Raw genomic sequence first — 27095 nt, 5'->3', positions numbered from 1 at the left:
GTCAGTGATCGAGTTAAATGAAGTATAGTTTCCATAAATATTTCTAAACTTCTGTTTTTTTTTTTTGCTTATGACGTCGTTTAACCTCGTCACAATAGAAAAAAAGGTTATAAAACATTCTTCCAACAAAATTATAGACCACATTTTCTGGAACGGCAAAAGATAATTTTTCATTTCATGTTTAGTTTAAAGGAAAGAGTGTGTTGGTGGGTAGAGAGGAATTAGATAAGGGTTGTTGTACTGACGCGCTGTTTAGCTTTGCTTATTGGCTCCAAGCATCTTTAAATATGTTTCAAATATTTCTTTATACATTAAAATTTATACGTCCAGTGTTACATTGGATCAGGTTCTGCTTTTTTGCAAAAAAAATAAAATGGTGCCTTAGAAAAATGAAATTTCTGTCTTTAATTGTAAATGTTTAATACACACGTGCAAATATGATTAACAAAGGAACTTAGATGGAAAAATTATTGTAGATGTTTAGTTTGCTTTGGTTGTTTCAAATTAGTTCTGTTTAGTTTAATCTAATTTATTATTTTCGAAATATTTCTTTATGTTTTAAAATCTGCTGGGTTCAGTTTTAAACTGGATCTACTACTATTGCTAACAACTTAATGCAACACCAAGCCGCCTCAAGGCAACACAACTATGCATGTTCCTCCTCTATCCCAATATATTCGAAGCCTCCTTATTTACACCCTCACAAGAAGTTCTCATTTCCCTGAAAACCTTTCTTATAACCTCCTGCCAACCCATTCGGGGACGACCTGCTTTTCGTTTGCCCTAGATGATTGACCGAAAAAAAAAATGTTTTTAGCAATCTATCACCCTTCATCCCCAGAAGGTGCTTTAGCCACATCAACCTTTCTTTTACTACTGCCATAGAAAGCGGAATAGAACTACACATTTTGTAGAGCTCACTTTTTGAAATAAGGTCAGTCAGACGTGTACCCAAAACAATCCGTAGACAGCTCCGTTAGAAAACATAACAAATCCTACTCCGCCTATCGGATTGCCCACGTTTCAGAACCATTCTTGACCACAGCTATCACTGTAGCATCCAATATACGAATGTTAGTTCGCAGACATATCTTCCTAGTCTTTCATTTTTTGTTTCAACTGAGAAAAAACACCTTGGGATCTGATTGTTCTACTTCTAACATCCACAGCATCCACCATCTTTACTGCTAATATTTCCTAGGTAAGTGAAGGTATCCACTTGATCGATCTTCTCGTTACCAAACGTCGCCATCACTGATTCCGACTCTTAGTCAGTACCGTATTCCTTAGGACTTAGTCTTCTTATTATTAAATCCAAAACTTATTCTTACACCATGAATTCTCGAAGCCTTCGAAACATCATTCATTGTAGATGTCATGCTCTTCCATAGTCTTTGCTGTGTTCCTTAAAATAAAGTACATCAAATGATCCATATAAATGATCCATATAACCTGTTACTAACATCATTTTCTACCTTAACCACTAGTGTTATTCTCGTACATAGCGCTAATCACTTTAATGTATTTGTCTGGTATACCATACAAGGATAGGACCTTCGCTAAAGCTATTTTATCAAGAATCGAACGCTTGCTCGCAATTTTAGAGGTGGACGCAATCTGAGGACTAAAGGTGTTTGATGACTCAGGTACTTCTCAATTTTTAACCTAAGGATGAAAACTTAGTCGACGCATCCTTTCCACTTCCTAAAACCCTGTTTTTCTTCTCTTAAAACTGTATCTACAACATCTTTAAAGTTTCCCCAAAACCACTTGGTACTTCTCGTAAAAAAAAAAAAAAAAAAAAAAAAAAAAAAAAAAAAAAAAAAAAAAAATATCATTTCCTGCAATCCACCCATCTCTTTTTAACCCTTTCCTTGTCACTTATTGTGGCTTCATTCCTATCTTCAACTCTGACAAGTCTAAACTGACTATTCCCTTCAATCTTTTAAAATGTCAATGCAATATTTTACTACTATCCCGTCGGGCTGCCGTTTTCATATCATCAGTAATTTTATCCACGGCCTCCTTTTAACGCGTGTTTAATTCTATTTTGTTGCTTTCCCTAGTGTCCTTCCCTTCCTCTTATTTTAATGTGATCTATTATTAGAATACTTCTTGTTCAAGCCGCACCTTTTTTCTACCAAACTTGGAGCATTTTCACTAATATTCTTGTCTACTTTTCTAACTTTGCACACTAAGACAACATCTGCTATTTCACAAATTATTTTAGTAAAATTATTCCATCCATCTTCTATGTCGCCAAGTTTTAGACTGCCCAATTTAATATTCAACCGTTCCTGGAAAGATTTCCTCAAATTCTCATCCTGGAGTCTACCAACATCAGAACTTCTCGGAAGGTAGTTACCCTTTCAAATTCCAGCTTTAGATTAGCCCTAGACACTGCTCATCAACGGTAATGTTTGACTTCCAAGCTTCTTAATTTTGTTCTTCAAAAAACCATTTTTGACCCGAAGGTAAGGACACAGCATCCTGTGACATATTATATGGTGGTTATTTATGAGAATAATTTGTATTTTAGTTTTAAGGAACACATGTTGGGAAATATGACTGTTTAAACTTTTGTTAAAGCTTTAAGTGACATTGATACAAGTAAAGATGAATCTGAATGCGAATTAGTTATGTAGTTCAAATTTGCCATATTTTTTTTCTTCATTTCAGTATTTCAATAATGTTGCGATCTATATATTCACTATGTTTTCAAACTTGGAGCTTTTTAAGATAATGGCATTTAATTAATTTTGTGCGAAAATAATTTAAGTAACTGGTTAAAAAACTTCAAATGAAAATATTGTCTGACTGTTAAGTGCAGAATAAGACGATATAAAAACCAAGTTTTTGATTCGAGTGAATTTAAGGTTTTAATAAGTAAATAATAAGGAAGAGGATATATGGTTAACAGGGAGATTTTTGAATGAAACTAAAAGCATTTTGTTGGAATAATCTTTGTCCTACCATGGAAGGGTGACCTATAACGGAAGGGCACCTGTGAAACGGCTGGGTAGATATTGGATATATTTAGACACATATGCAACTGGGTAGAAGGTTCTACAATGTCCATATGTTCAAGACCTTCCGTATAAACCCTATAGAGCAAGCTTTGGGCATAGGCTTATAGGTTTGATTGGTCTAGGCTTGAGCATAAGTTTCATTATTTAATTTAAGTTAAGCCTGGAATGTTTTACCTGCTCAAATTTAAAGGGCAATTGACATAAAAATATTTTAAATTTATTTGCTTTGGAGGAGGGACATAAATTCAGTCATTAGTTTTAGAAAGCGAATATGTTAGTACCACAGTGAGGAAAGAAGGTTGGAATGGATTTAATGAATACAAGGAGGTTGAGCATAACTCTTTTATAGCTTATAATCGAAAAGGGAAAATGCAGAAAAAGAAAATGCAGCTAAGCTTCGGTCATACTTCTGTCATAATTTTGGACATCGTCATTATAAAAATCATGTAAGAGTTATTTCTCTGTGTTAGGATCAGACCACTTATTTGCTGTTCTGCTACCCGAGAGAAATCATTAAAGCTGTCGTGTAACTAATCTGACTTGGCGTAATATTTTTCTGAAATGATTGCTCATAAATCCTTACGAAACAAGTAAAAATTTAGATCATGAGTTTTCAATGAGTGTCCACAAGGCTGAAGCTGTTTGCCACCAGTTCCATTTGCCATTAGTTCACAGTTAGAGGACGATTATAACGAGTGACTTACCTGTTCGCACAAGTTCATACGTTTATTTAGTTTATTTACTGCCTTAATTTGTGCCTTTGGTAAATATTCATGCGTTTAATTGTGTTTTTGATTTCATCTCCAAAAGATGATTGTGTTTAAGATACTTCATTTCTGAATTGCTGTAAATTGTTAATGTTTAAATATTCAACAAAATACGCAACATTTTTGCAGAAAACTTTGTTGCTCATCTATTTCTCTCCATAGTTTTATTTATTTATGAATTAACTGATTAGCGGTTTACGACTTGCTACTCTTCGTAATGTCACATTGTCTTAACAGTTAAAAAGTATCTTCTTCTTTTTAAACGGTTCTAACCTCGTGTAATCATGTATTTGACCAATCAATCCAGAATAAATAGACAATGTAATGACTGCTACATTATGCTAGGGTAGAACGACCTTACGCCATTACTGTCATTAATATTTATGCTGAAATTTTTAAAGGACAGTGTTCTGAGATAGGCACAGAAAAATTAATTTTCTTGGTTTTTTATTGTAAATGTTCTAGCCATATGCTCAGGTATGAAAAGTAATTGATTTGGAAAAATTGCTGTAGATGTTGAGTTTGCTGTAGCTATTAAAAGCAAATTTTTGGTTGGTTTAAGTTTTGGTTTGGTTAAACTGATTTTCCTCTATTACTATTAGAGTTTCCTTATTGGTAATTATTTTACCATATAATTACTTAATATTTCGTTGAAATGATTGCTCATAAATCCGTGCGAAAATGCTAATATGCTTGAACCTATGTTTTTCTTCGTCTTTCAGCCAGAGAATTATTTTGAAGGTCGACCATGGTACAATCCTCGCCGATTCCGTTCCGATTCAGAGAATCATGGTAGGGTTCTAAGCGATCGTCCTAAAAGAGAGAAAACTCGTCATGGCTCAGAAATTGTTGAACCAGTTAATCGTGACGTCGCCAAACTACGGGCTCAAAGTCTGAGACAAAATCAAAGACGCACTCAAAGCTACTCGGAGAATAGGAAAGTAAGGCTGACACCCCCGAATAAAGTCGGTAATGCTGCTTCCACCTCTTCACAAAAGGATACAGTTGTTTCTGCCATGAATGGATTGAATGAGAGTAAACCAGTGGCTTAAACTTCTTGAATTTTCGTTGAAAATTATGCTCAGAAAGAAAGGATTTATTTGACTAATTCATGTGATTTTAAGTCGTGATTGTTGAAGTGCATTTGGAGCTTTTTAGTGAAGGGTAGTTTTTTCCCCATCTTGTGTAGTTGCCATTTCGTGTACGAATGTATCCGGTCAACGGTTGCCTTTTTTCTTTTCCTTTTTTTTCTCTCCTTTTTTTTGACGAAGCCTTTTTCACGTTGCTGATGTATTTTTACCAAATTTTCTTATATATTTGAATAGGGAAACAGGCTTTGTGTATGTCCAGTGCACCCTGCTTTGTTTGTTTTTTTTTTGGGGGGGGGGAGATTAGGAAGTAGAAAAATTCCCTAAAGACCCAGGAAATGTTAATTTAGGATTTTTGTTTTCTTTATTTTGGAAAAAAGATTAAAATTGAAAGTTTTAAAGCTATGCTGGGAAGTTAAAATCGTGTGCTACCTCTGCATAAAGCATCAGCTCATCTTTTGTTGTAGAATATAAATTATTTAAGAAACGTATCTTCTTAACAGTTGCCTTAATTTTGGTATAAATGCTACCTCTTCTTCCTCTATAATTTAAGTGTTTTCTCATTTCTGGTTTGATTTGACGAATGTATTGGCTTTTTATTTGTCTATCAGGATGCCTGTAATTATTAAGTTAGTTAGTAGACAGACATATCATCCTGCCCAGAACGAAAGGACTTATCTAATATTTATTTCTATAATGAGTCGGAAATTGAGAAAGATATCCATTTTTTGCAGTTGCAGATCTATATTTATTTCCTTGTTGGTAAGGAGTTTCGGAGCACGCATAAGTACCTCTAGCTAAAAGACTGCCAAACATAATTTCATATATCTAATTGTACTAAATTTGTGTGTGCTAAATTGGTACTGTCTTGGGGATTGTTAGAGGTTTTTTTTTAACGCTTGAAGAAGAAACTGTAAACAAACTATAAATGAAAAACATTTCCCTGAAAACTGTAAACAAAACTGTCAACAAAATGAAAAACTGTAAACAAACGTTTATTATAAATAATAAATAATAAACAATAATTAAATAAAGCTAATAATAAGTTAATAAAGTTAATAAATAAGAAAATAAGTCAAGCTTTATTAGCTTATTTTCACTGTCATTTAAAATTGTAAGGTAGGCCGCTCTATTTTTGGAATAAGCTAAAAAAAAAGACTGTCTTAGCAGCTTTCGTCTCAATGAATGGGCAGATATAGCGCGTATACAATAGATCGACCTGTGTATAATTGTTGGGAGGTTAACGGAAATGTATAATTTTATGTACTTCTTAAGCACTAAATTTTTTTTCTTAATTTATTGAAAATTGACAACTTTACCATTAACAAGTATCCAAAAGGGGTGTTTATAAGTGAAAAGTAAAAGCAGTTTAATCTGAATAACTAGGGTCTTTTTCTAAATAAAAAAAATGTTAAGTTGCATCAGTAGTTGAAGCTATATATATATATATATATATATATATATATATATATATATATATATATATATATATATATATATATATATATATATATATATATATATATATATATATATATATATATATATATATATATATATATATATATATATATATATATATATATATATATATATATATATATATATATATATATATATATATATATATATATATATATATATATATATATATATATATATATATATATATATATATATATATATATATATATATATATATATATATATATATATATATATATATATATATATATATATATATATATATATATATATATATATATATATATATATATATATATATATATATATATATATATATATATATATATATATATATATATATATATATATATATATATATATATATATATATATATATATATATATATATATATATATATATATATATATATATATATATATATATATATATATATATATATATATATATATATATATATATATATAATGAAGCTGAATTATTCGAGCTAGAGACGTGAAATAAATGTAGAAAAATCACGACCCATGCAAAAGTTGTAAACCATATAAACTTAATGGAAAAAAATAGGAATTCGGCGATGCCTTGCGAGAACTGAGTGCCCGAGCGAAATCAGTAGCATTTTAGGGGGAGCAAAGGCCATAGCTATTGGTCGTTGCGAGTGGAAGACTATATCAGAAGCTCGCGAAGCAGTCATTTTGTCAGTAAAAGAGCCAGAAAAGCTGACTTCAGCTGGTGCTGTGTGATGTTTGTTAATTATCTCCATGTATACAATAGTTTTAGGTTAACACCGAACAATGTTAATTAGTATACAACTCACGTAAAAATTAGTCAGGACAAAATGTATATTTTCCCTTTTTTGGGAGTCTGGGGTTTAGGTTGAGGCAATAATAAGTCAATTGTTTGATAAACTGTTGATGTTACGAGTGAAATCTAGGCTTTATATAAAAAAAAAGAATATTTTAGATATGATTCTGCTCGGTTTCATATAATCATGCTCAATATTAAAGGGCATGTATGACATTTGTGGAAATTTGTCTGTGTTTACTGGTAAATTTTCATAGCTAAATTTATTACATAGTAGTTACCATAGGACCGTGATTAGGACAAAATGGTTTTGATGCCTTCTGTATAAAAGACATTGAAATAAAATGATTATGAAGTAAAATGAGTTATGGATAACGTGCAAAATTTCATATATCTTACTCCAAAATTAAATTTTATTATTCAACCACAAACTGTGGTTTTACTTCTTTTATTATTACTCTAATTGCAGAAAAAATGTTCTCACTAAAGGCATAAACAGTACCCTTGTTTTGCGGTCGTAACATTATTATTGTGGCTAAAAGCCTGTATTGTTAGGAATGAAAATAATGTTAAAAAGGACAGTCCTAATCAATGAGAACACATGGTTTTAGAGCGTATAACTATGGTTTATCTTTGCAATTATTGTCATCCTTTTTTAGTGGTTGTTAATTTTCGCACGTAGTTAATAGTAGTTGTTTCATGATTGAAGAAACCCTTTTCCCATTTGCTCAAGATTTTTCTTTTTCTATTTTTGATATTAACTTAGTTCTGTTGGAAATAATTTCTCTATTTTACAGTAAACAACCGTTTGAAAAGATGGAAACTTTATGCTCTATTAGAGGTTACTAAGTATAACTAGCCAATTTGCTAAAAACAGATGCTATAGGCACGTGTGCAGAACTTTTTTGGGCGGGGAGCAAAGGGGCACGATTACAAAAAGACGCAATAAAACGGGAAAATGTATAGAAAAGGTAACGGAAAATGTTGACAATATATTAAAAGTACTAATATTCCTGGGGAGGGGAACTTCATGCAAGGTGTGCCACCGCTTGAACATACTGAGACTTCAATCTTTGCTATTATAAAAAAATGAAGATTTGAAAAACTCAAAATAAGATGGGAAAAGATATATTCCCGGTGGAGCAGATCTAAAGACGGTGCAGCTGTGGAGGCTTGTTTCCATGACAACTAGCTTGGGTAGAAATCGAAAAGTGGATTTGTTATATAATAATATGCATCGAGTCGAGTCTGGTGCCACAAAGCTTCATTGCCTCCAAAGAGTAGAGCTAACATCTTAGGAAAATATTCTGTAAAATAGAAGCAATTTCTTCTGGACGGCTAAATAGTTAGGGCAACATATGTGGAGGGATTGTCAAACAGCTAGAATATGTCGAATTGCTTGTTGAAAAGAGTGGAGTAAAAGAATTGACTGCTCATCGATCAATTTGCTTGATTCTACCTGTTCAATCATTCTGCCCACATGGGTCAACTTACCGCCTATTTAGTCCTCTAGAAAAAAGTATATTTTAGGAGAACATGTTTTGTATGATATCCTTTTTCTCGTTCCGCCATACCTTTTGTCCGAACTATACCCAGAAATGAAGAGTGAAGCTAGCGAATCAGTCAAAGAATGAGATTTATTTTTACTAGTTGTATATCAGTTTCTTCTACATTATTATCTTAATTGTTGGCTAATATAAGGATATAAGGTACGCCATATTTTGTGCCGAAGTTTTTACTAAGATACCCTTCTTCTCATTCCGTGAAATCTTTTATAGAAAAATAATATCTCACTTTATTTGTTTGTGTTTTTTCTTTCTTTCTTTAAGAAGATTGAAGAAATTCAGTAGCCTTGCGACTAAATTTTAATGCAAGTCAAATAATATAACTAAGGTTTTAAGTCACAAGCTAATAAAATTCAATTATAGGACTTCCATCAGAAACGGGAAACATATTTGGAAACCAATTGGTTCAAGTAAACTAAGATAAAAATGTCGTTTTGCCCAAACTGGACTAGGCAACACCTTTTTTAATGGCACATTTGTCTTTTAAAAGAAGACATCTGGAAATAAATAATTTTTATCAATTGCTCACTGCCAATTCCATGTCAATCTAACACTTAAATAGCGTAAGGTTGACATAAAATGCTAACCCTCTCACAAATTTATTTTTTCTCATCTATTACTTGCCGAACTATTTTGAAACCTCAGGGTTTAGTTGATTTATAGTCAAAATATCGAGTTTTTTATTGCTGAAAATTATAAAGTTTGATTAGTCTTTAGAGGCTGCTAAATTTGTTATAGATGAGTTTCGGTCACTTCTCGATCAGAGTGGCCCAAAGAGATGGCAACTGTGTCCAAGTATCCCAGGCCCAGAAGATCGAGGTGCCCGAGATAAAAGCAATAGTCTTTACTGAAAGTAACGTTCATTTTGCTTGGTAAAACTACATACACCAGTAATTAATGTGAAGTTTTATTGTGGCTTAAAAGTGTTCTCTGCCAGATTCTTTCTTTCTGTTGTAGAGAAAAACTCATTTAAAAAACCAGTTGATGAGAAAGTTCAGCGGGTAGGTTAATAGTTGTAAAAAGTATTATTTATAAAAAATTATTTTATTTAATAGAGACCTTACTGCTAATAATTCAAGACTAGTGAATAAATACTAATAGGTTCCCATGTCATTCACCCTTCTCCATGGCCTGAAAATGATTGGATGCTTATACATTAGAATAACAGACATTTAAAGTTTGTCTCTGAACAATAATGTAGCCCTAAGGGTTATATACACTCTTTCAAAGTGGTCCTATTGTGATTTGGCATTTTTACAGCACTTAAAGATCGTGTAACTTATTTTTGTTTCATGATTTGTAATACAGGAAAGATTTATAATGTACTTTGCTTTTTGTCAACTAATTACCTTTCCTTGGTACAAAATTTTTAAACTTTTTACAAATTGTCTGTTTTGGATATATTTATATTTGCTAGTAACAATATAAAAATGTGACCTAATTCGGATAGCATTTTTGTTCTTGTTAATTTTATTGTTGGCAACTGCTTTGAGGTCGATACGTTTTAGTGCAAACGTTTCGAATGTTAATGACCGGCAACCTCTTTTCACTTTGTTTTTATAGTTGGCGCATAATTTTGCGTATGCTATTTTGCAAATGTGCTTTTATGTGTTGAAAGAAAAAAAATAGTAGAGGTTAGGTTGATGCTTTTCTTTAACCGTTTGTCTTATCCTGTTCTGGTTTCTATTTAAAGGATAGTGAATAATAGCGTACTTTTTCCCAGTTTATAATGAAGTGTTTTAGAGGCATTTAATAACGGAGAATATTCCATCAAAACAGTTAGAGCAGATTGCTTAGTTGGCTTGTGTATATTTGCAGTGACCTTAGCTTTTTGCGTTTGTTATAGTATGTAGTCAATAAAATTGTTCAAAAACCAATATTTTTATCGGATTTTTTTGTTTAGCCCTTTACTTAGGCACCGAAAACGCAATAGCACTGCATAAGTAAAAGGCAAAATGTGCTCTATGCACTATTATTAGTTTTTCTTTTTTTTTAAAGCGGCTTTGTATGGAAGGAGTTGTTGTAGAAACTTTGAAGGGGGCTCATTCAATTGAAAATTTAACGTTTTAGTGCCTTTTTTAAGGGTCAAAAGTGATTAAAGGGCAACCAGTCCCCTCTCATGCCTTGTTTGCTTCCCTCTCGCCAAAGGCATCTGAACAAAATTTTAAGATAGCCTCTTGTTCAACATGGTTGAAAAGTCCAATAACTATGCCTCCGGGGATGACATGACCCTCCACATGCCTTGGAGGAGGAGCTTTAATTTATGCAATTTGCCTAATGTTTATATATAGGACTTGTTATTGGGAAAGGGGAGGGGCTTGATCCTGGGTCTCCATAAAGGTATTAATATGAGGATTTCAGGGAACGTTGAACTAATCAGACACTAAGTGCATGTAGGTTTTTAAAAGAGTATATCAACAATTCCTCAGAAACAGCTTAGGCTGTTGAGTTGAAACTTTCAGGGCATGTTGAATGGATACTATTACTACTACTGCTAAACCTAAACATGTTAAGACGAAACTTTTAGAGAATATTTAGGGGATGAGGAACTAAATCAAAATACACTATGTGCCTGCAGGTTTTCAACAGGGAGTATAAGCAACATCTCAGGAACAGCTTAGAGATTAAGTTCAAACTTTCAGGTCGTGTTGAGAGGGAAATTGAAGTAACCAGAAGACACTGTGTGTATACCGCTGCTGCTGCTACTGATATTACTACTACCGTAACTACTTGCGGCAATGACTCCAACTGCTTGTGATTGCGACCACGGCTACTTGCATCTATGATTACGACTACTGGCAAAAGCAACTGTAATTACTTGTGACTGCCTGAGACTACTTATGACTCTGTCAGTGACTACATGGGATTATGATTGCAACTACATGTAGCAGCGACAACGACTATCTGCGACTGCAACTACTTGAAACTTTCAGGGAAAGTCAAGGGTGATGTGAACTAAATCAAAAGCACTATGTGTATCCAGATTGTCAAAAGGCGCTCTGTGCAATATTCTAGGACTAACTTTCAGATAATGTTATTGAGGATGTTTAACTAAATAAAAACCCAATACGTGAATCCAAGATTGTCAAATGGCGTATCTGTGGTATTTAAGAAACGGCAAAGTTTATTCAGTTGAAAGTTCTGGGGCATGCTGGGTAGGGGAAGCGGATGTTGATCTAAATCAAAAGAAACTATGTGCATCCAGGTTGTCAATAGAATGTACCTGCAATATTATAGGAATAGTCTAGAGATATTAAGTTGAGACTTTCACGCTATGTTGAGGGAGGTGTTACGCGGAATCAAAAGATACTGTACATCCAGATGGTCAAAAGGATGTATCTGCAAGAACTCAGTAACGGTTGAGGGCAGGATGTTTAATACTTTAATGGTATATTGAAAGATATTCAAGTAAATCAAAAGACACTGTGTGCGTTTAAGGTTGTCAAAACTGCGATATCTGCGATATCCCAGGAATGCCCAAGGAAATTACGTTGAAACTTTTGAGGCGTATTGAGGGAGATAGTCGATAAACATTTGACTATATTCAGGGTTATGACATTATAAGGGCCAGAATGGTTTCACCCTATAAAAGACCAAAGATTATACAAATTTTAAATCCGTTTTTGGAAAATATTCGATGTACCCATCCATCCAAAGTTCTATAATACAGGTATTTTCAAGAAATGTTGCAACATTTTGTCTCATATAAATAAATAGCAAGCCGAAATCTTGATTCTTAAGAAGAAAAACCGAAAGAAATTTTTCAAACATTCCTAGTATTAACCAATAAACAAAACTATGTCAGTTGAAATTGAACAAACATTTATCATAAAAAAAAATCAAGAAAAAAAGTAAAGAGCTACATTAAACCTAGACCTAGCGGAAATGGGAATTCAAGATTAAAATGAACAGAAATGACTATTATATGTTCATATAATATATGTTCATACAAAATGAACAGAAATTACAATTAACTATCAAGTTAAACTTTAAAAGAACAGAAACTACAGCAAACAGGAGTAGGGCTAACTTTTCGTCATTAATACTACCCAGATAAGGAAAGTTGTTCATTTAGTCGATTTTCTTTTTATCTAACATTACATTTTCACCTTCATTTCTATTCCTAGTTTAGGCGACTTAGTCCTCTTAACATTAATTGGATATTCAAAATATTGCAGTGAGATTAAATGAATATAAAGTGGATTGTTCCGCTTTTGTAAGGCTTTTCTTTTGTAGATAATCTATTTAAAAATCTTTCATCTAAAATTCGAAAATAGTTTCAAACGGAAATTAATTATATTGATTCTCACCTTTTTTCTAAGATAATCGTCAGTTTTAGCTAGGGTTGCTACTGAGAACTTAACAGCATCCAAAGATTCACTTGAGATGAATCCTAAAGTCTGAAAATATATTAAGTGCTAACAATATTTACTACATTTTTTAAGGGGAATGTTTGATATGCACAATATCATAAGATGAGAACTGGAAAAATCCCAAGGAGTGGCAGTTCTGGTTATAAATTGAGATTTGTAGAAAGTTTTATTGAGGCACGAACAGTCGTATTTACTCAAATGAAATTTTACTTTCTTAGAAACATTTCTCACTTAGAATCCATTTAAGAAAGCATCCTGCTCGATAAAAATTAAATTGCCGCAATTTTGAAGCCGCAATCGAGAGAGTAGGGGGTCTGGAGTAAAAATAAATTTTCTGCCGAAAATAAGTGTGGAATGTGATTTAGGACGATGACGTGTTTGGTTCTTCCCTTTATCCAGAAGAGAGGCCGTAACAATAGAAAAAAAAACAAGTTCTTTAGTGAGGAGAGATTATGAGTTTTTTTTCGCAATAAAAATTAAACGGCAAAGAAAAGAATGACCTCACTTGGGATGAGAACGAAATTGCGCCAACGGTTACCCTGTACTAGCCTATTTACGGCCTTGTCTCTTATCTAGTTACTAGTCCTATTAGTTACTGCTAGTTTTCGTGCTCGATAATTTTCTTTTACATTCATTGGGCCATTTGATACTCAGCGATGATAAAATGTAAGTAATATTCTCACCTTCTAACCCCGCCAATCTTTACCCCGGAAGTAATGGTTTGCTGGATCAAGCTGAAAGCGATAATGACAATGATACAGACCATTTACTACTGCTACCAACAGCTCACTGTAGTATCGAGCCGCCTGAGGCCAACAACAGCTTCGCACGCTTCTTCATACAAGTCTATTCAAAGCTTCCCTCTTTACACCCACCCAAGAAGTCCTATTATCCTTTAAATCATTTCCTACGCCCTCTTTCCACCCCATGCGGGCACGAAAACTCCTTTTCCTTTGGCCCTAGATTTTTGGCTGAAAAGGACAAAATAATGCGTAGACAATTCGGTGCTTGTTAATTAAACGAAACACACAAGAATTATGTTTAGGCTAGATCTGAGAAAAATGTTTTCATGACCACAAAGGCAAGTGACAGATTAGATGGGAAATGCATAGTTTGGTCTATATATTTACACATTAGTGGGGGGGGGGGGGTAAAGTAAAGCGGGTCTGCGTACAAAATGTGTTAGCTGCAGTTATTCTACATATTATGAAGTAAGAATCGTTTTCTAACTTTCGTGCTGCGTAAAACTTTACCCCCCTCCACCTAATGTGCAAATATATTGCCCAAATTATATATTTCCCATCTATTCTGTCACTTGTCTTTGCAGCTATGATACCGGTTTTCTCAGACCTAACCTAAACGTAATTCTTGAGTGTGCTTCGCTTAATTAACAAGTACCAACAATTCCTCTGGAAAACATCTAACAAATACTCCCCAGTTTTGGAAGTGCCCATGTTTTAGAACTATACTTGACTCACTGCAGCTTCCAATATCCTAATCTTGATACGCATAATTATTTTTCTCTTCTTCCAACCTTTTTTCAATTGTAAAAAAAACAACCTTGGCTATTCTAGTTTTAACATCTTTACTGCATCCATCATCTTTACTAATAACCCAGGTAAGTGAAGCTATCGATTTTCTCGTTTTCCGACATCACCCATTCACCTTCATTTATTTCAGTCTAAGCGACTTAGTCTTCATAATATTAATTTTCAAAGCGATTCTTGTGCCCTGAACTCTCGTTACCCCTCAAAAACTAGTTCATTTTGTTAACATTTTTATACAGAACACTCAAATAGTCAGAATAATTTAAGACTAGGAAAATAAGCGGCAGATCCAGGATTTTAGGAAGGAGGGGGGGTTGTGAAAAATTCCCATTCTTAATTAAGCCTAGAGTACCTTACTGATATTAGAAAATAGCATGCCTCTGCTTCTATCCGTCATTTAACTATCAGTTCTGTAAGATTATTCATTCTATAAACATTATAAAAAATTCCTCACCCTCTATTTCCTCTATTAGCAAAGTTATCAATAACACTTTCTACATTTATGACAAAATCACGATGAAAATGAAGGACATGAGGCTCTGCAAGAGCGCTGAAATATTTGGCAAAATGTCAGCATCGCAGTTGTGTTTCTGTAAAGTTTCCCTTGGTGTTTCAGGTATTCTACATGTGCCTGCATTGATTTCTCTCAAACGAAGCTATATATATATATATATATATTACTGACCAGTATCGCGTTGAAAAGTCATGAATCATATCAGCGTTTTTGTTTGTTTGTTCTATACAATTTATAGGCAAGAAAATACTGAGCTTAAAAGTGTCTGGGGTTTCTACGGAAAAATGGCTTTTTAAGTCCGAAATGGTCGTGTCCAACTAAGGAAAAAAAACTGACCGTCTATAATGTTCCTCCTGTAAATTGAATTGAATGTTAATCCAATTGTTTGCTTTTTGCTAATCTCGGGACTGCCATTTCTAAACCTACCTCGGTGGCTACATTAGTTAACTCGACAAATGCTTTTTTTTGTTTATCTCGCTTTCACTTTCTCGACGCTGGACATCCAGCTGGTAAGAAGGTCCTTGTGATTGCTGCAGACGCAAGGTCTAAGTTTTTCTTCTGAAATAGCCGACTTCATAAAACGAGCAACTAGCATTCTTTTATTTATACCTAACCAGCCTAAGCAAGACTTCCTTATTCATTGTGAGCCCTACTCCTTGTATATGCACTGTATCTTTCCTGCCTCAGTAAATTAATAACGCCAGAATACCTCCAGCCTTTTATACCCGGCCCTTCCCGTCAGAGCATTTAGTTTAAGCAAATATAGATTTGAGAGAAAGGCTCTTACTATTAAATGAACCTGTCTTTATTTGTTTTTTTTTCTTGTGATGTGGCAACCACGAATAGTGAATTAATTTTATGCATTACTATACTACTTCGTTTTTTGCTAATTTCGTTTTGCCTCCCTTTTCCACGGAAATTGAGCTGAAAATAGTAATTATGAGAAGCATGCAAGCAGTCAAAGGAAGACACATGGTTCGAATTCAAAGTTCTCTGCTGTTCAGATAGACCATTATTAAATGTAGATTTACCTAAAAAGCATGTAACATTTACAATATCTGTCAGTGGATAAAATCCCACACGAACTTGCGCCAATGGTCATAGTAAATAGTGCTCAGACACCAGAAGTTAATATTAAGCTCGTAGCTCTTTCTAGTAATTTTACACTAGCGCGTAGAATATGTTGCTCAGAGTATAATATATATATATATATATATATATATATATATATATATATATATATATATATATATATATATATATATATATATATATATATATATATATATATATATATATATATATATATATATATATATATATATAGTAATACAAGATTCTATCTTCTTCTTTCAAACATTTTTGGACAGAGGACTCCTGAAACATAGTCCCATGCAACTTCAAAAATCTTAATTCTTAAGTGTTCATATAATTTTTTTCAGCAGTTTTACTGCTGATGATGAACACTGTATATGTGTTCGAAATATCCAGTTAAATAATTTTATATCTATTCACTGCCAATAAAAAGGTATCATCCCTATTTTGAACTATTTTACTTTCGCAACGGCTGAATACCATTAACAAATTTCGAGATATTTCAGATAGGCCCTTGTGATAACCTGGATGTGCATAATGTCTAATGATTTAGCTCGATATCCCCCTCAACATGCCAGAAATATTCAACTCAGTGTGCTTAGCCCTTCCTTAAATATTCCGGATGCGCTCTTTTGAAGACCTGGAAGCACATAGTGTGTCTTAATTTATCTCAACATGCATTGAAAGTATCAACTTGATGCCCTTAGTTGTTCCTTCAACATTGCATATATGCTGTTTCTACAACATAGATGCACATAGTCCCTTTTGATGTCCAGCTCAATCTGCCCTGAAAGTTTCAAATAAATGCCCTTTACTGTTCCTGATATTTTGGTGATGCACTTTTTTGATCACTTGGGTGCATATAGTGTTTTTTTTATTTAGTCTATCCTCCAGTATTCCCTAAAATTTTCAGATTAAAACCCTAGGCCGTTCCTAAGGTATTACATATTCGCCCTTTCAATAACCTGGATCCAATAGTGTCTTTTGATTTTGCTCAAAATCTCCCTCAACATTATCTGAAAGTTTGCATTTAATTCCCCTAGCCGTCCTTGAGATATTGTAGATGCAACGTTTTGATAACTTGGATGCATATAGTGTCTTGTGGTTTAGTTCATCATTTCCTAAACACTTCCTAGAAGTTTCAAACTTATGTCCTCAGCCTATTCTGAAATACTTGAAATATGCCCTTTTGAAAATCAGAATGCAAATAGTGTCTTTGGTGTAGGTCAGTATTCCCCGTCAACATTCCCTGAAAGTTTTAAGTTAGTACCGTTAGCCGATCTTACTTATTGCTAAAACTTTTTTGTTAATTATGCTAAGCACATATTTCATACTTACTCAAATTAAAAAACATTCCTTTTACCAATTTTTTGCTTTCTTTTCGTATCATCTTCTAGGTTATTTTAGTTATGAGGGGAGCTGACGCCTTCTCAAATTAACCGCTCTCTAGACTAAATTTGACATTATACATATAAATTTTCCCAGAAAAATGGCTTATTTAAGTGTAGTTGTTTCATAAAATAAAAAAAGTCTTATCAAATATTAGCCTATGGGTGCTGCTGGCCCCAACAAACTATAAAAATAAAAAACAAGTTTTTTTTCAAATGAAAGTAAGAAGTAACATTAAAACATAAAACGAACAGAAATTAATACGCATATAAAGGGGTTGCCCCCTCCTCAACACCTCGCTCTTAGGCTGATTTTTTTTAGTACTTCTAAAAAAGCTTCTCATTGTTCTAATTAAACGACTCTTGTCTTTCAGGAGTCTTTCTTAAAGAATTGGGACAAAATTCAAACTTTAGCGTATAGAACAAGGTGTTGAGGAGGGCTCAGGGGGCAGCCCCCTTTATATGCATAGTAATTTCTGTCCGTTTTAAGTTTTGATATTGCTCCATACTTTCAGTTGAAAAAACTTGTTTTTATTTAATTTCTGATCGTTTTTTAAATAATACTAGAAAATCTGGCTGCGCCTCCATGGAGGAATACCCCTCCTCACGGAATTGTCCTCTAGACAATTCAATCCCAGTGAAAATTTACTCCGAATAATTACCCTTAACATCGCCACGCAAAATTGAGACGGAAAAGAGAAAGCAAGGTATAAAAATATTTTGTATAGGAATAATGACAAATTTACCCACTGTAAAACTTCCACTTAAAAGTTCACCCCTTGGGAACTTCCCTCCCCATGCAAAACTCCCACGTCGCAAAACCCCCAGTAGAACAATGCACGAGTTTTATGACTTAAGGATCTTTCTTCCGGGCCCTGGGGAGGGGGTCATGTTATATCCAAAGGTATAGTTATTGAGCCTTTAACTATGATGAACAAATTGATATCTCAAAATTTTGATCGGAGGTTTTTGGGGAAAGCGAAGGGGGTGGGTGCCTAGTTGCCCTTGAATCTTATTGGTCACTTAAAAAGGACACTAGAACTTTTAATTTCTATTCTAATGAGCCATCTCCCAATATTCTAGGACCACTGGGTCGATATGAACACCCCTGGAAAAAATCAACAAACTAAAAACTAACAAACAGACAAATAAATAAACACGCATCCGTGGTCTTTCTTCTGGCATAAAATAGAAAATTTCACATTTTTGCAGATATGAGGTTGAAACCTCCTCAATAATGTTCTCTGATACGCCGAATCTGATGGTTTGATTTTCATTAAGATTCTTGACTTTTAAACGACATTTTCCCCCTTTTTAGAAAATAATGCAAGTTTTCTCAAGCTCGTGGCCTTTAATGGGTAACACTAAACTTAATAAAACTCATATATTTGGAATCAGTATAATATACCGATTCTTTTTCTATATCTATTGGTAGTGAAACTTCACTTTTAGATTCTCGATTATTATTGAGCCGCGTCGCTCCCTACTTTCAGTTCGCTACCACGAACTGTCATGCTAGAGTTTAATGTTTTGTTAAATTGCTCTGAGGTCTAAAAGCTATCATTTCATATTAACATACATCCAATTCACATAATAATATGCACAAGCACATTATTACTCACACTGTGCGTTAAGTCAAGATAGATTACTCGGCATTAAGGAAGTTTATGAGGCAAACTCCCCTTCCCGCTGTCTTGATTCTGAGGATCATTCTTAGAAATTTGAAAATTTGGGTGTAAGAATTTACCGTTTTGGGGCAATAGACACAACCGCCCAAAGATTCATCGACCTTTCCTTTAAATTGTTGCATAACAATGCAGTACTTTCTAAGTCTTAATGTTACTACATAAACAGTCTATAATAACCATTGATGTTATCCATATATTATGGATGTATAGGGACAAAAGCGCTGTCATCAAGTCATTATTGGGTGATATTGATTTCTACATTTGGAAGGTCACACTCCTGTTGTTTGATAATTCTAAACAGACGGGCTATCTAACAAGTGTTTGCTCTATACCCTTCTTAACCTAATCAGACTACCCAATGGTTGTTAGAGCATACTGCATTACTGCAGGATTTTCATATCTTTCGTTACTTAATAAGAGCATAAAAAGATCTATAATTTTCGCAGGAATTTTTCTCAGAATGATTTGGTTTTCTAATTCCCTTGCATAAGATAAGAGTTTCGTTTTAAAAGTTTTTACTTCTGTAGGTGACATCGGGATTAATGAAATATTCAAAGAACTTTGAGCCTCAACTTCTAACTTAGACCATATTGTTACTTCGTTTGGTAGTCATGAGATCAAAGTTTTAAAAGAATGATTCTACTCTGACCACCGTCCTATCTCTACTGGCTTTTCATCATCCCCACCTATGGCTCAAAATACAGAATCAAATTGGTTTTTCTACCGAGATTGGAAAAATGGGTCAAGTGAGTCCTTCAGTAAAGTCTGTGGCGAGATGCTGAGCAAAATCAAAGTGCCTTTCAATCTTTTATGCGATCATGCTGTGCTGCCACGAACTGAAAAGAACATTTCAGTTGAGCTCACCTCCTACTTGGCACAAATAAATCATGCGCTGAAATGTGCTGAAAGAAGCACCGTTCTTCTTCGACGTGTTCGTAAAAAGTCTCATCTAGAAGATTGGTCAAAAATAGGGATCTTTTGAATGCGTGTAATTCAGCCAAATTATGGCCTTCTATTTGGAACGACTGTGGTCACCCAAGAGATGGCTTAGTAAATAGCCTGAGGCTCCAAACGAAATGGGAATTTAACAAGGAACTGAAAAAACATAAGTTAATGCTGATGCAGAAAAATGTAATCCGAATTGCTGAAAACCTCTCCAAATTCTGGAAGTGCAGCAAGTCTACCAAAGCCCAGAGTGCTAGTGTGCCTGAAAAAAAGTGGGTTGAATGTTTCGCAAGGGAGTTCAGTACTCCCAGCGAGAACATAGAGGAGTTTTTTGTTCCTTCAAATAAGACAAAATCTTTCCTGGTTGTGTCGCCAAGTGCTGTTCAAACTTTGGTTTCGGAATTAAACAAAAAATCTTGCTCTGATGTTGATTCTATTTCAGCAAGGCACCTGCAACTTGCAGGTCCTTTAATCGAGCAACATTTAGCACTACTGTTTCAGATGATCCTTGTTTGTGGTGTAGTCCCTTTGCAACTTGCATCGGATAAATAGCCCCCATTCTTAAAAAGGGCAAAAGACCCTTCTCTGTGTAGTTCTTATCGCCCCATTACCATCTCATGTACTACTTTAAAGCTCTTTGAGTCCTTTTAGATATTAAAGGAAATTGTTCCACCCCTCTTCGTCAGTTTGGGTACCAGCGAGGCTTAGGTAGAGAGAATGCTCTCTTTCTATTTATAAATGTGCTGAAGGATATTGAAGAAAGAGGTGATTTCATGGTGTTATGTGCACTCGATCTTACAAGAGTTCTTTACTCGTGTATATTTCCGCAGGTTTTGATTGAGGCCCTTTTGAAAGGTACTAATGCTGCGGTAATCCCCCGTTTAAGATATATGTATAGAAATCTGAAGTCTAGATGGTAGACAACTATTTCCGATTATTAAAAGTGTACGCCAAGGAGCACTGACTTCTCTAGTTTTGTTTAATAATTGTGTTACCGGTGCTCAAGATAACCTGAACTGGACTTTTTATCTTTAAAGGAGTTGATCTTTCGTTAGTTACGTTTGCACTCGACTTTTCAAGGATGCTCCTCAACCCTTGAGTTTCTCCATGATGAGTACAAACACATTGGTTTGAGCTTTAATACTGATAAAACAGTTGTCCTACCATTCAACTATAAAGGGAATAGAATTTCAATTTGTCTATCCAGCTCTGAGATTTCTTTTGCTAGCAGCCTAACTTACCTGAGCATGCATATTGGAGCAACCCTGAAAGAAACTGTAAACCTGGTAATTAAAAATTATGCCAGTAAGATCTTGGCTGCGTATGACTCCCTGTCTCCAAACGTTTCGTATCTAAGTAGAGTTCACCGTTCCCACTTATATAATAGCTTAACATTTCCTCACTCACTTGCCCTTGCTCCTGTTTGTTTTTTCCTAATTGTGGCAAAAGAAAGCAAGTTCATGTCCTTTACTTTAAATTTGCAAAGTATTTAATGGAAATTCCAACTTGGACAAGTAACTCCTTTTTGCAGCGAAAGTATCATTTGGTAAACCCAGCTGGAGTTATTGAGAAGCGTATTTGTGATTTCACTACCGAATGCCAGAAGTTTTCTCATCTTTGGCCATTTTAGTTTGTCCCTTGTTTGTAGTTGCCAAAGTGTGTTTTTATTTCTGTTTTCTCTTTTTTTTTCTATTCTTGATTTTTACTCTGTCTTTTTCTGGGCTTTCTGCCCAGTCTTTTGTGATGGGTTATAAATAAAATGATGATGACTATAAAGATTTCATCTTTCTTGAAACTCACCGGTCAGAAGTGTATAGGTAAATCTGTTGTAAAATAACAATCTTGTACACGACTTAGATTCAACGAAGGGCAATGTATAATGAGCAGCTACAACACGAACACATACGTTAGACACAGAGCCGAATAGCTGTAGCTATTTGTCCACACACGCAAAATACACACACACATAGATGCATTGGCTTTTCAAGACATTTTGCTTTTACATGGATCTCGTCTCATACTATTTTCCTGCTTATTGTAGCTAAGAATTTATTGGTATGTCACATAGGAGTACTAAAGCATCGGGCTCACCCTTGATTAGATTTGGCAAGGTAGAGTTAACTCTTCTTTGGTTGTATTTGACAGATAAACTATAAGAAATTAGGTAATAAAACATATCTTCACCAAAAGGTAGGTCGGACGGACTGTTGCCATAAGTCCACAGATGGCTTTTTATCTTCTCAGAAGATGGAGAAAGAAAGAATATCTTTGCTATCCTAATAAGTCCACCATACCTTCAGTGAGTGCTTCCAGTTCTCAGTGATTCAGCTTTTACATAATATTTCCTCGTCAAAGTTTGGTAGTCAAAGTTTCCTCGTCGCTAGTTTTTGAATCCATAATGTTTTAAGGAAGGGTGCCGAGAGGTTCAATTGTATCTGATTGTTCAAGTCTCTAAAATACATAGCTCTTTGTCTTGAAAGAACAGCTAGTAGCTCGTAACAAATTACAATAAAGACGTTAAGGGTATTGTTGTCTTCCAAGAATTTAAGTAGTATCTTAAATAGTCCAGCTCCAAGCCTATCAACTGTAGACTTTTTAGACATTTGGCGCTTTGCCAATAAAACGTGTAATCAAGACGTGTAATTAGTAAAACGTGTAATCAAAGCAAATTCACTTTCTTTTGCTATCTCTGCTATCCTCGGCGGATTTCTCTGCTATCACTTTCTTCAATACCTATTGAAAGGTAATACTTGAAGCGGAAAGATTTATGGAATATATGTTTACAATATCAAACAGGGGCTTGACTTCAAAGTTACAGCAATCTCTTAGAATTTAAGCAGTTTCTTTGTCTATCAGATGAAGATATTGCTTTTAGCCTCTGGACTACGGAACATTTTTGTTTTCCTTTGATCATTTCCTAATTGCTCATCAACTGACCAATAAGACCGCTGAGAAAATGCTTTTATAGTTACTAAATAGCTTTGATTCCTTCAGATGTTGTGTGCTGAATTTAGGTTGCCATTTAAAGCAACACAACTGGTGGTTTCCTTAGGATTTAGCTTGAAAGAATTGCCATCTAAGGGGAATGTTAAGGGAAAGTTTTTCATACTTGTAGACCTGAGTTAGTTTTATCTTACAATCTCGGTCATATTAATATCCTTATACTAAATAAATTGAAAATATAAACATTTTAGGGGAAAAATAATAAGACATCTGATTCTTTCAGGGAACAAGCCTAAAAACCCTGTACCCCGGCGGATGTTCCTGCATGTTTTTTAGATTCAGTTAACAAACAGAAAATACTTTATTAAGTACAATATTTTTGAATAGACGATATCAGCCTAGTGTCTAAAAAAGGGCAGCAGTTTATATTAAGGGCAAGATAAACAAGGATCCAATTGCTGGAGATATGCTGACCATTGCATAGGCTTAGTAGTAACTTCTGGAGTAATGTTGTTGAATTGGACGATTATGACAAGTATTGATTTTATCTAAAGCTTTTTATCTTTTCGGTTGTATGATTTCTGTATTTATTGTGGTCGGAAGACTAAACTACCATATTACACAATTAGGTCTGCATAATTAGCTCATAAATTAGGATGAGTAAGCTCAGTCACTGAATTATCTGCTTACTTTAATGGATTTGTCAGAAACGCTTGATATAGCATTATAACAAACTGTTTCAACTGCATATTTTGCTCAAAACATTTTTATGATGCCAATAAAATCATTGAAGGGTGTAAGTAGCATCGTGTTAAATGCAAGTAAACTAATAAGTGGGCACACTCTCTTCACATAAATAACTGCTATTTAGACGAACAATTCCATTCATGAAGTTTTATAAACAAAGTATGACGGTAAGTAGATGATAACACAGACATGTTGGGTGAGTGAGAGACAGAGAGAGGGGAAGAGAGAGAGAGAAATAGTGTTTGAAATTTTTCGCTTTCGAATAAGGTTTGCTGGTTGTAAAATGAATGTTCACTTCAAATTCTTGATTTAATTCCTTCTCCCTATGCCTCCCTTTGATTTTCTTGTGTAAGGGTAGCAAAGCCACATGTAACTATGTTCTACTTTGAAGCAAAACATAACTGGCAAAGTAACCAATTCTATTTTAAGCTTTTGTGGCCCAAGCTCAAACAAAATTGAACAGAATTTTAAGTTGTGAAAAAAAAACTGTGTGACCTTAGAAGATTCTTGGCTCTCTGAAATAAAGTAAAGATTGACCATGACGTGTTAGTCAAACAGTTCCTGGTAACGAACTGTAGGTAAGGAGTGACTGATTAAGTATAGTGTTACTTATCAAATTCTACGAGCCTGGGGAAATTTGCCCGAATTTTGAAAAACAGGGAGAAACCACCCCTAATTTTTTAGTGTCCTGGTATTTGATGTATATTATATATAATTTTTTTTGGGGGAGGTATGGGTGACCCTAACTTGGGTTAGAAATGTTTGTTGTAAAGGGTATTTTTGATTTGCCTTCAACATTTCTACTTGTTTTCTTTAGTTCGGGGAATTTTTTTTTTGAATCTCTGAATGGTCTAAGTGCATTACATTGAAAATACTCTTCTTTTTTTCAGTTTGTTTTTGTTTCATTTTTGTTTCTCCCCTGTTTTTTTCCTGGCCGTAGAGCCTATGTTAAAGTGTTTTTGTTTTAAATTTATTTGTTGAATAAATAGACTGATTGATTAATTGAAAATTAAAATCACGTCTTGATGAAAATCATACCATTAGATTCCAAAAGAGAGATCAGTGGTGCGTGTTTATTTATTTTTGTTTTATCCTGGGGTGACTGAATCGAAGCAATAGTCCTAGAATATCAGGAAATGACCCATTCGAATGGAAATTAAAAGATCTACTGCCCTATTTATGTGACCAAAAAGATTGGACGGCAAAAAGCCCATCCTCGCCGCAACTTCTTTGCTCAAAGTCGTCCGATCAAAATTTCCGGAATTTTGAGATAACCATTTTGTTCATCATAGTTGAAAAGTCCAGTATCAATGCATTTGGGGATAAAATGAACCCCACACTCCCTGGGGAAAGGTCTGTAAGTGATGAAATTTGCCCATTGTTTACGCATAGCATTTGTTATCGTGTCGAATACAAAACTTTTTTTTTTGGGGGGGGGGTGAATTTTCTTCTTGGGAAATTTTCCACGGGGAGAATATTCCGTGGGGTGGGAAGTCTTTCCGGGGGTAAAATTTGCAGGGGAAATTTGACAACAGGGGAATTTACCAGAATATACTTTCAAAAATTATTTTTATGTCTCTAACTTTCCCTTTGCATTAATTTTACATGTAGAGATGTTAAGGAGAATTATCCGGGGGGAGGAGAAGGGATGTTTATCAGGTTGAAACTGTCCGTTATATCTTTCCATCGGAAAGGGGGGGGGGGGTCCACGGGAGAAATTTTCCATTGTGGAGTTTTCCACGGGATAAAGTTTTTAGAAGGAACTTTCTACGAAAGCACTTTCTAATTAGGTGCGGGGGGATATTTGGGAAAAAAATTTCAAAGGTGGAGGGTATTTCCGGCATGAATTTTTTCACCCGGAATCGTTCGCAAGAAAGTAACCGAGGGGAATTTTCAGCTACAATGGAATTAACTGGAGGGAATTTCTATCGCGGGGGGGGGGATTTTATGAGGTAAGAATTTTTCATGGAATTTCCATGGAGGGGAGCAAGATTTCTCGGCATTATTTAAAAATATCATAAATTGAAATAAAAAAAACAAAGTTTTTGTTTAACTGAAAGTGAGAAACTTAAAAACTTAAAACAAACAAGAATTATTACCCATATAAGGGGGTCACCCCCTCCTTATGACCTTGCTCTTTACGCTAAAGTTTAACTTCTTCCCTAATTTTTGAGAAGAACTCCTAAAACACAAGGACCGTTTATTTAGAATAAGAATTTTCTTAAGTTCTAAAATAACTTCAACATAAAGAGCGAGGTCTTGATGGGGGCCAGGCCCTTATATACGGAATAATTTGTCTTTATTTTAATTTTTGATGTTACTCCTTACTTTTAGTTAAAAAAACTTTGTTTTTATTTAATCCTTTTCAGAGCATAGTGCTTCCCAAATGTACTTCCTGGGTAATGCCACTGTAAAGAAAATTTATCTGATATGATGTTCCAAATGACAATTTGGCTTGTTCTGAGGTTTTTCTGGGCTTATGTCTGAGCATTGACTGCTACATGGGAATAACCTAAAATAAATCTAATCATACAGCAATAATTACTTACGAAACCTGTTTTGCGTTTTCTGTTGAAATGGTTTAATTTTCGGGTCATTGCACGCAGGTTTTCTTTTTGAATCTCAAAGATTATAATCGGTAAGGGATTACTTAAAATTAATGTAAATGAATTTAATAAAAATTAACTGAAGACCAGTAAAATGAGAAACTCGACATTAAGCTATTCGAAAGCCACACGTTGTGTATTTCTGTGCCCAAAAATTTAGCCCGGACGACACCCAAGTACTAGGCCTACTCCCCCGCTCCTTTTTTCTCAAAATAGTCCGACCAAAACTACAAAAAAGCCATTTAGCCATAAAAATAAATTAATATGCAAATTTCGTTTTAACTATTCATGTGCGGAGAGCCAAAATCAAAATATGCAATAATTCAAAAACGTTCAGAAATTAAAGTAAGGAGCGATATTAAAACTTAAAATGAACAGAAATTACACCGTATATGAAAGGTGCTGTTCCCTCCTCAACGCCCCGCTCTTTACGCTAAAGTTTTTTTATTGTTTTAAACAGTAGAGTTGAGAGAAAGAGTCAAACTTTAGTGCAAAGAGCGGGGCATTGAG

The 27095-nt window shown here is 34.3% G+C and overlaps 1 protein-coding gene across 1 annotated transcript in view; it reads left to right on the top strand.

Moving 5' to 3' along the window:
- LOC136031875 (la-related protein 1B-like) overlaps positions 1-5910 on the top strand; it is a gene marked incomplete at its 5' end in the record, with an annotated part of 34549 nt that extends 28639 nt beyond the window's left edge. Inside the window, 1 exon segment of the mRNA XM_065711813.1 lies at positions 4519-5910. Coding sequence (XP_065567885.1) covers positions 4519-4848 — 330 coding nt within the window.
- Between the last annotated feature and the right edge of the window lie 21185 nt (positions 5911-27095).

This window comes from Artemia franciscana, chromosome 10 (genome assembly GCF_032884065.1).
Source record: "Artemia franciscana chromosome 10, ASM3288406v1, whole genome shotgun sequence".
In the NCBI taxonomy this organism is placed as follows: Eukaryota; Metazoa; Arthropoda; class Branchiopoda; order Anostraca; family Artemiidae; genus Artemia; species Artemia franciscana.
This window is presented reverse-complemented; position numbering and strand designations above follow the sequence as displayed.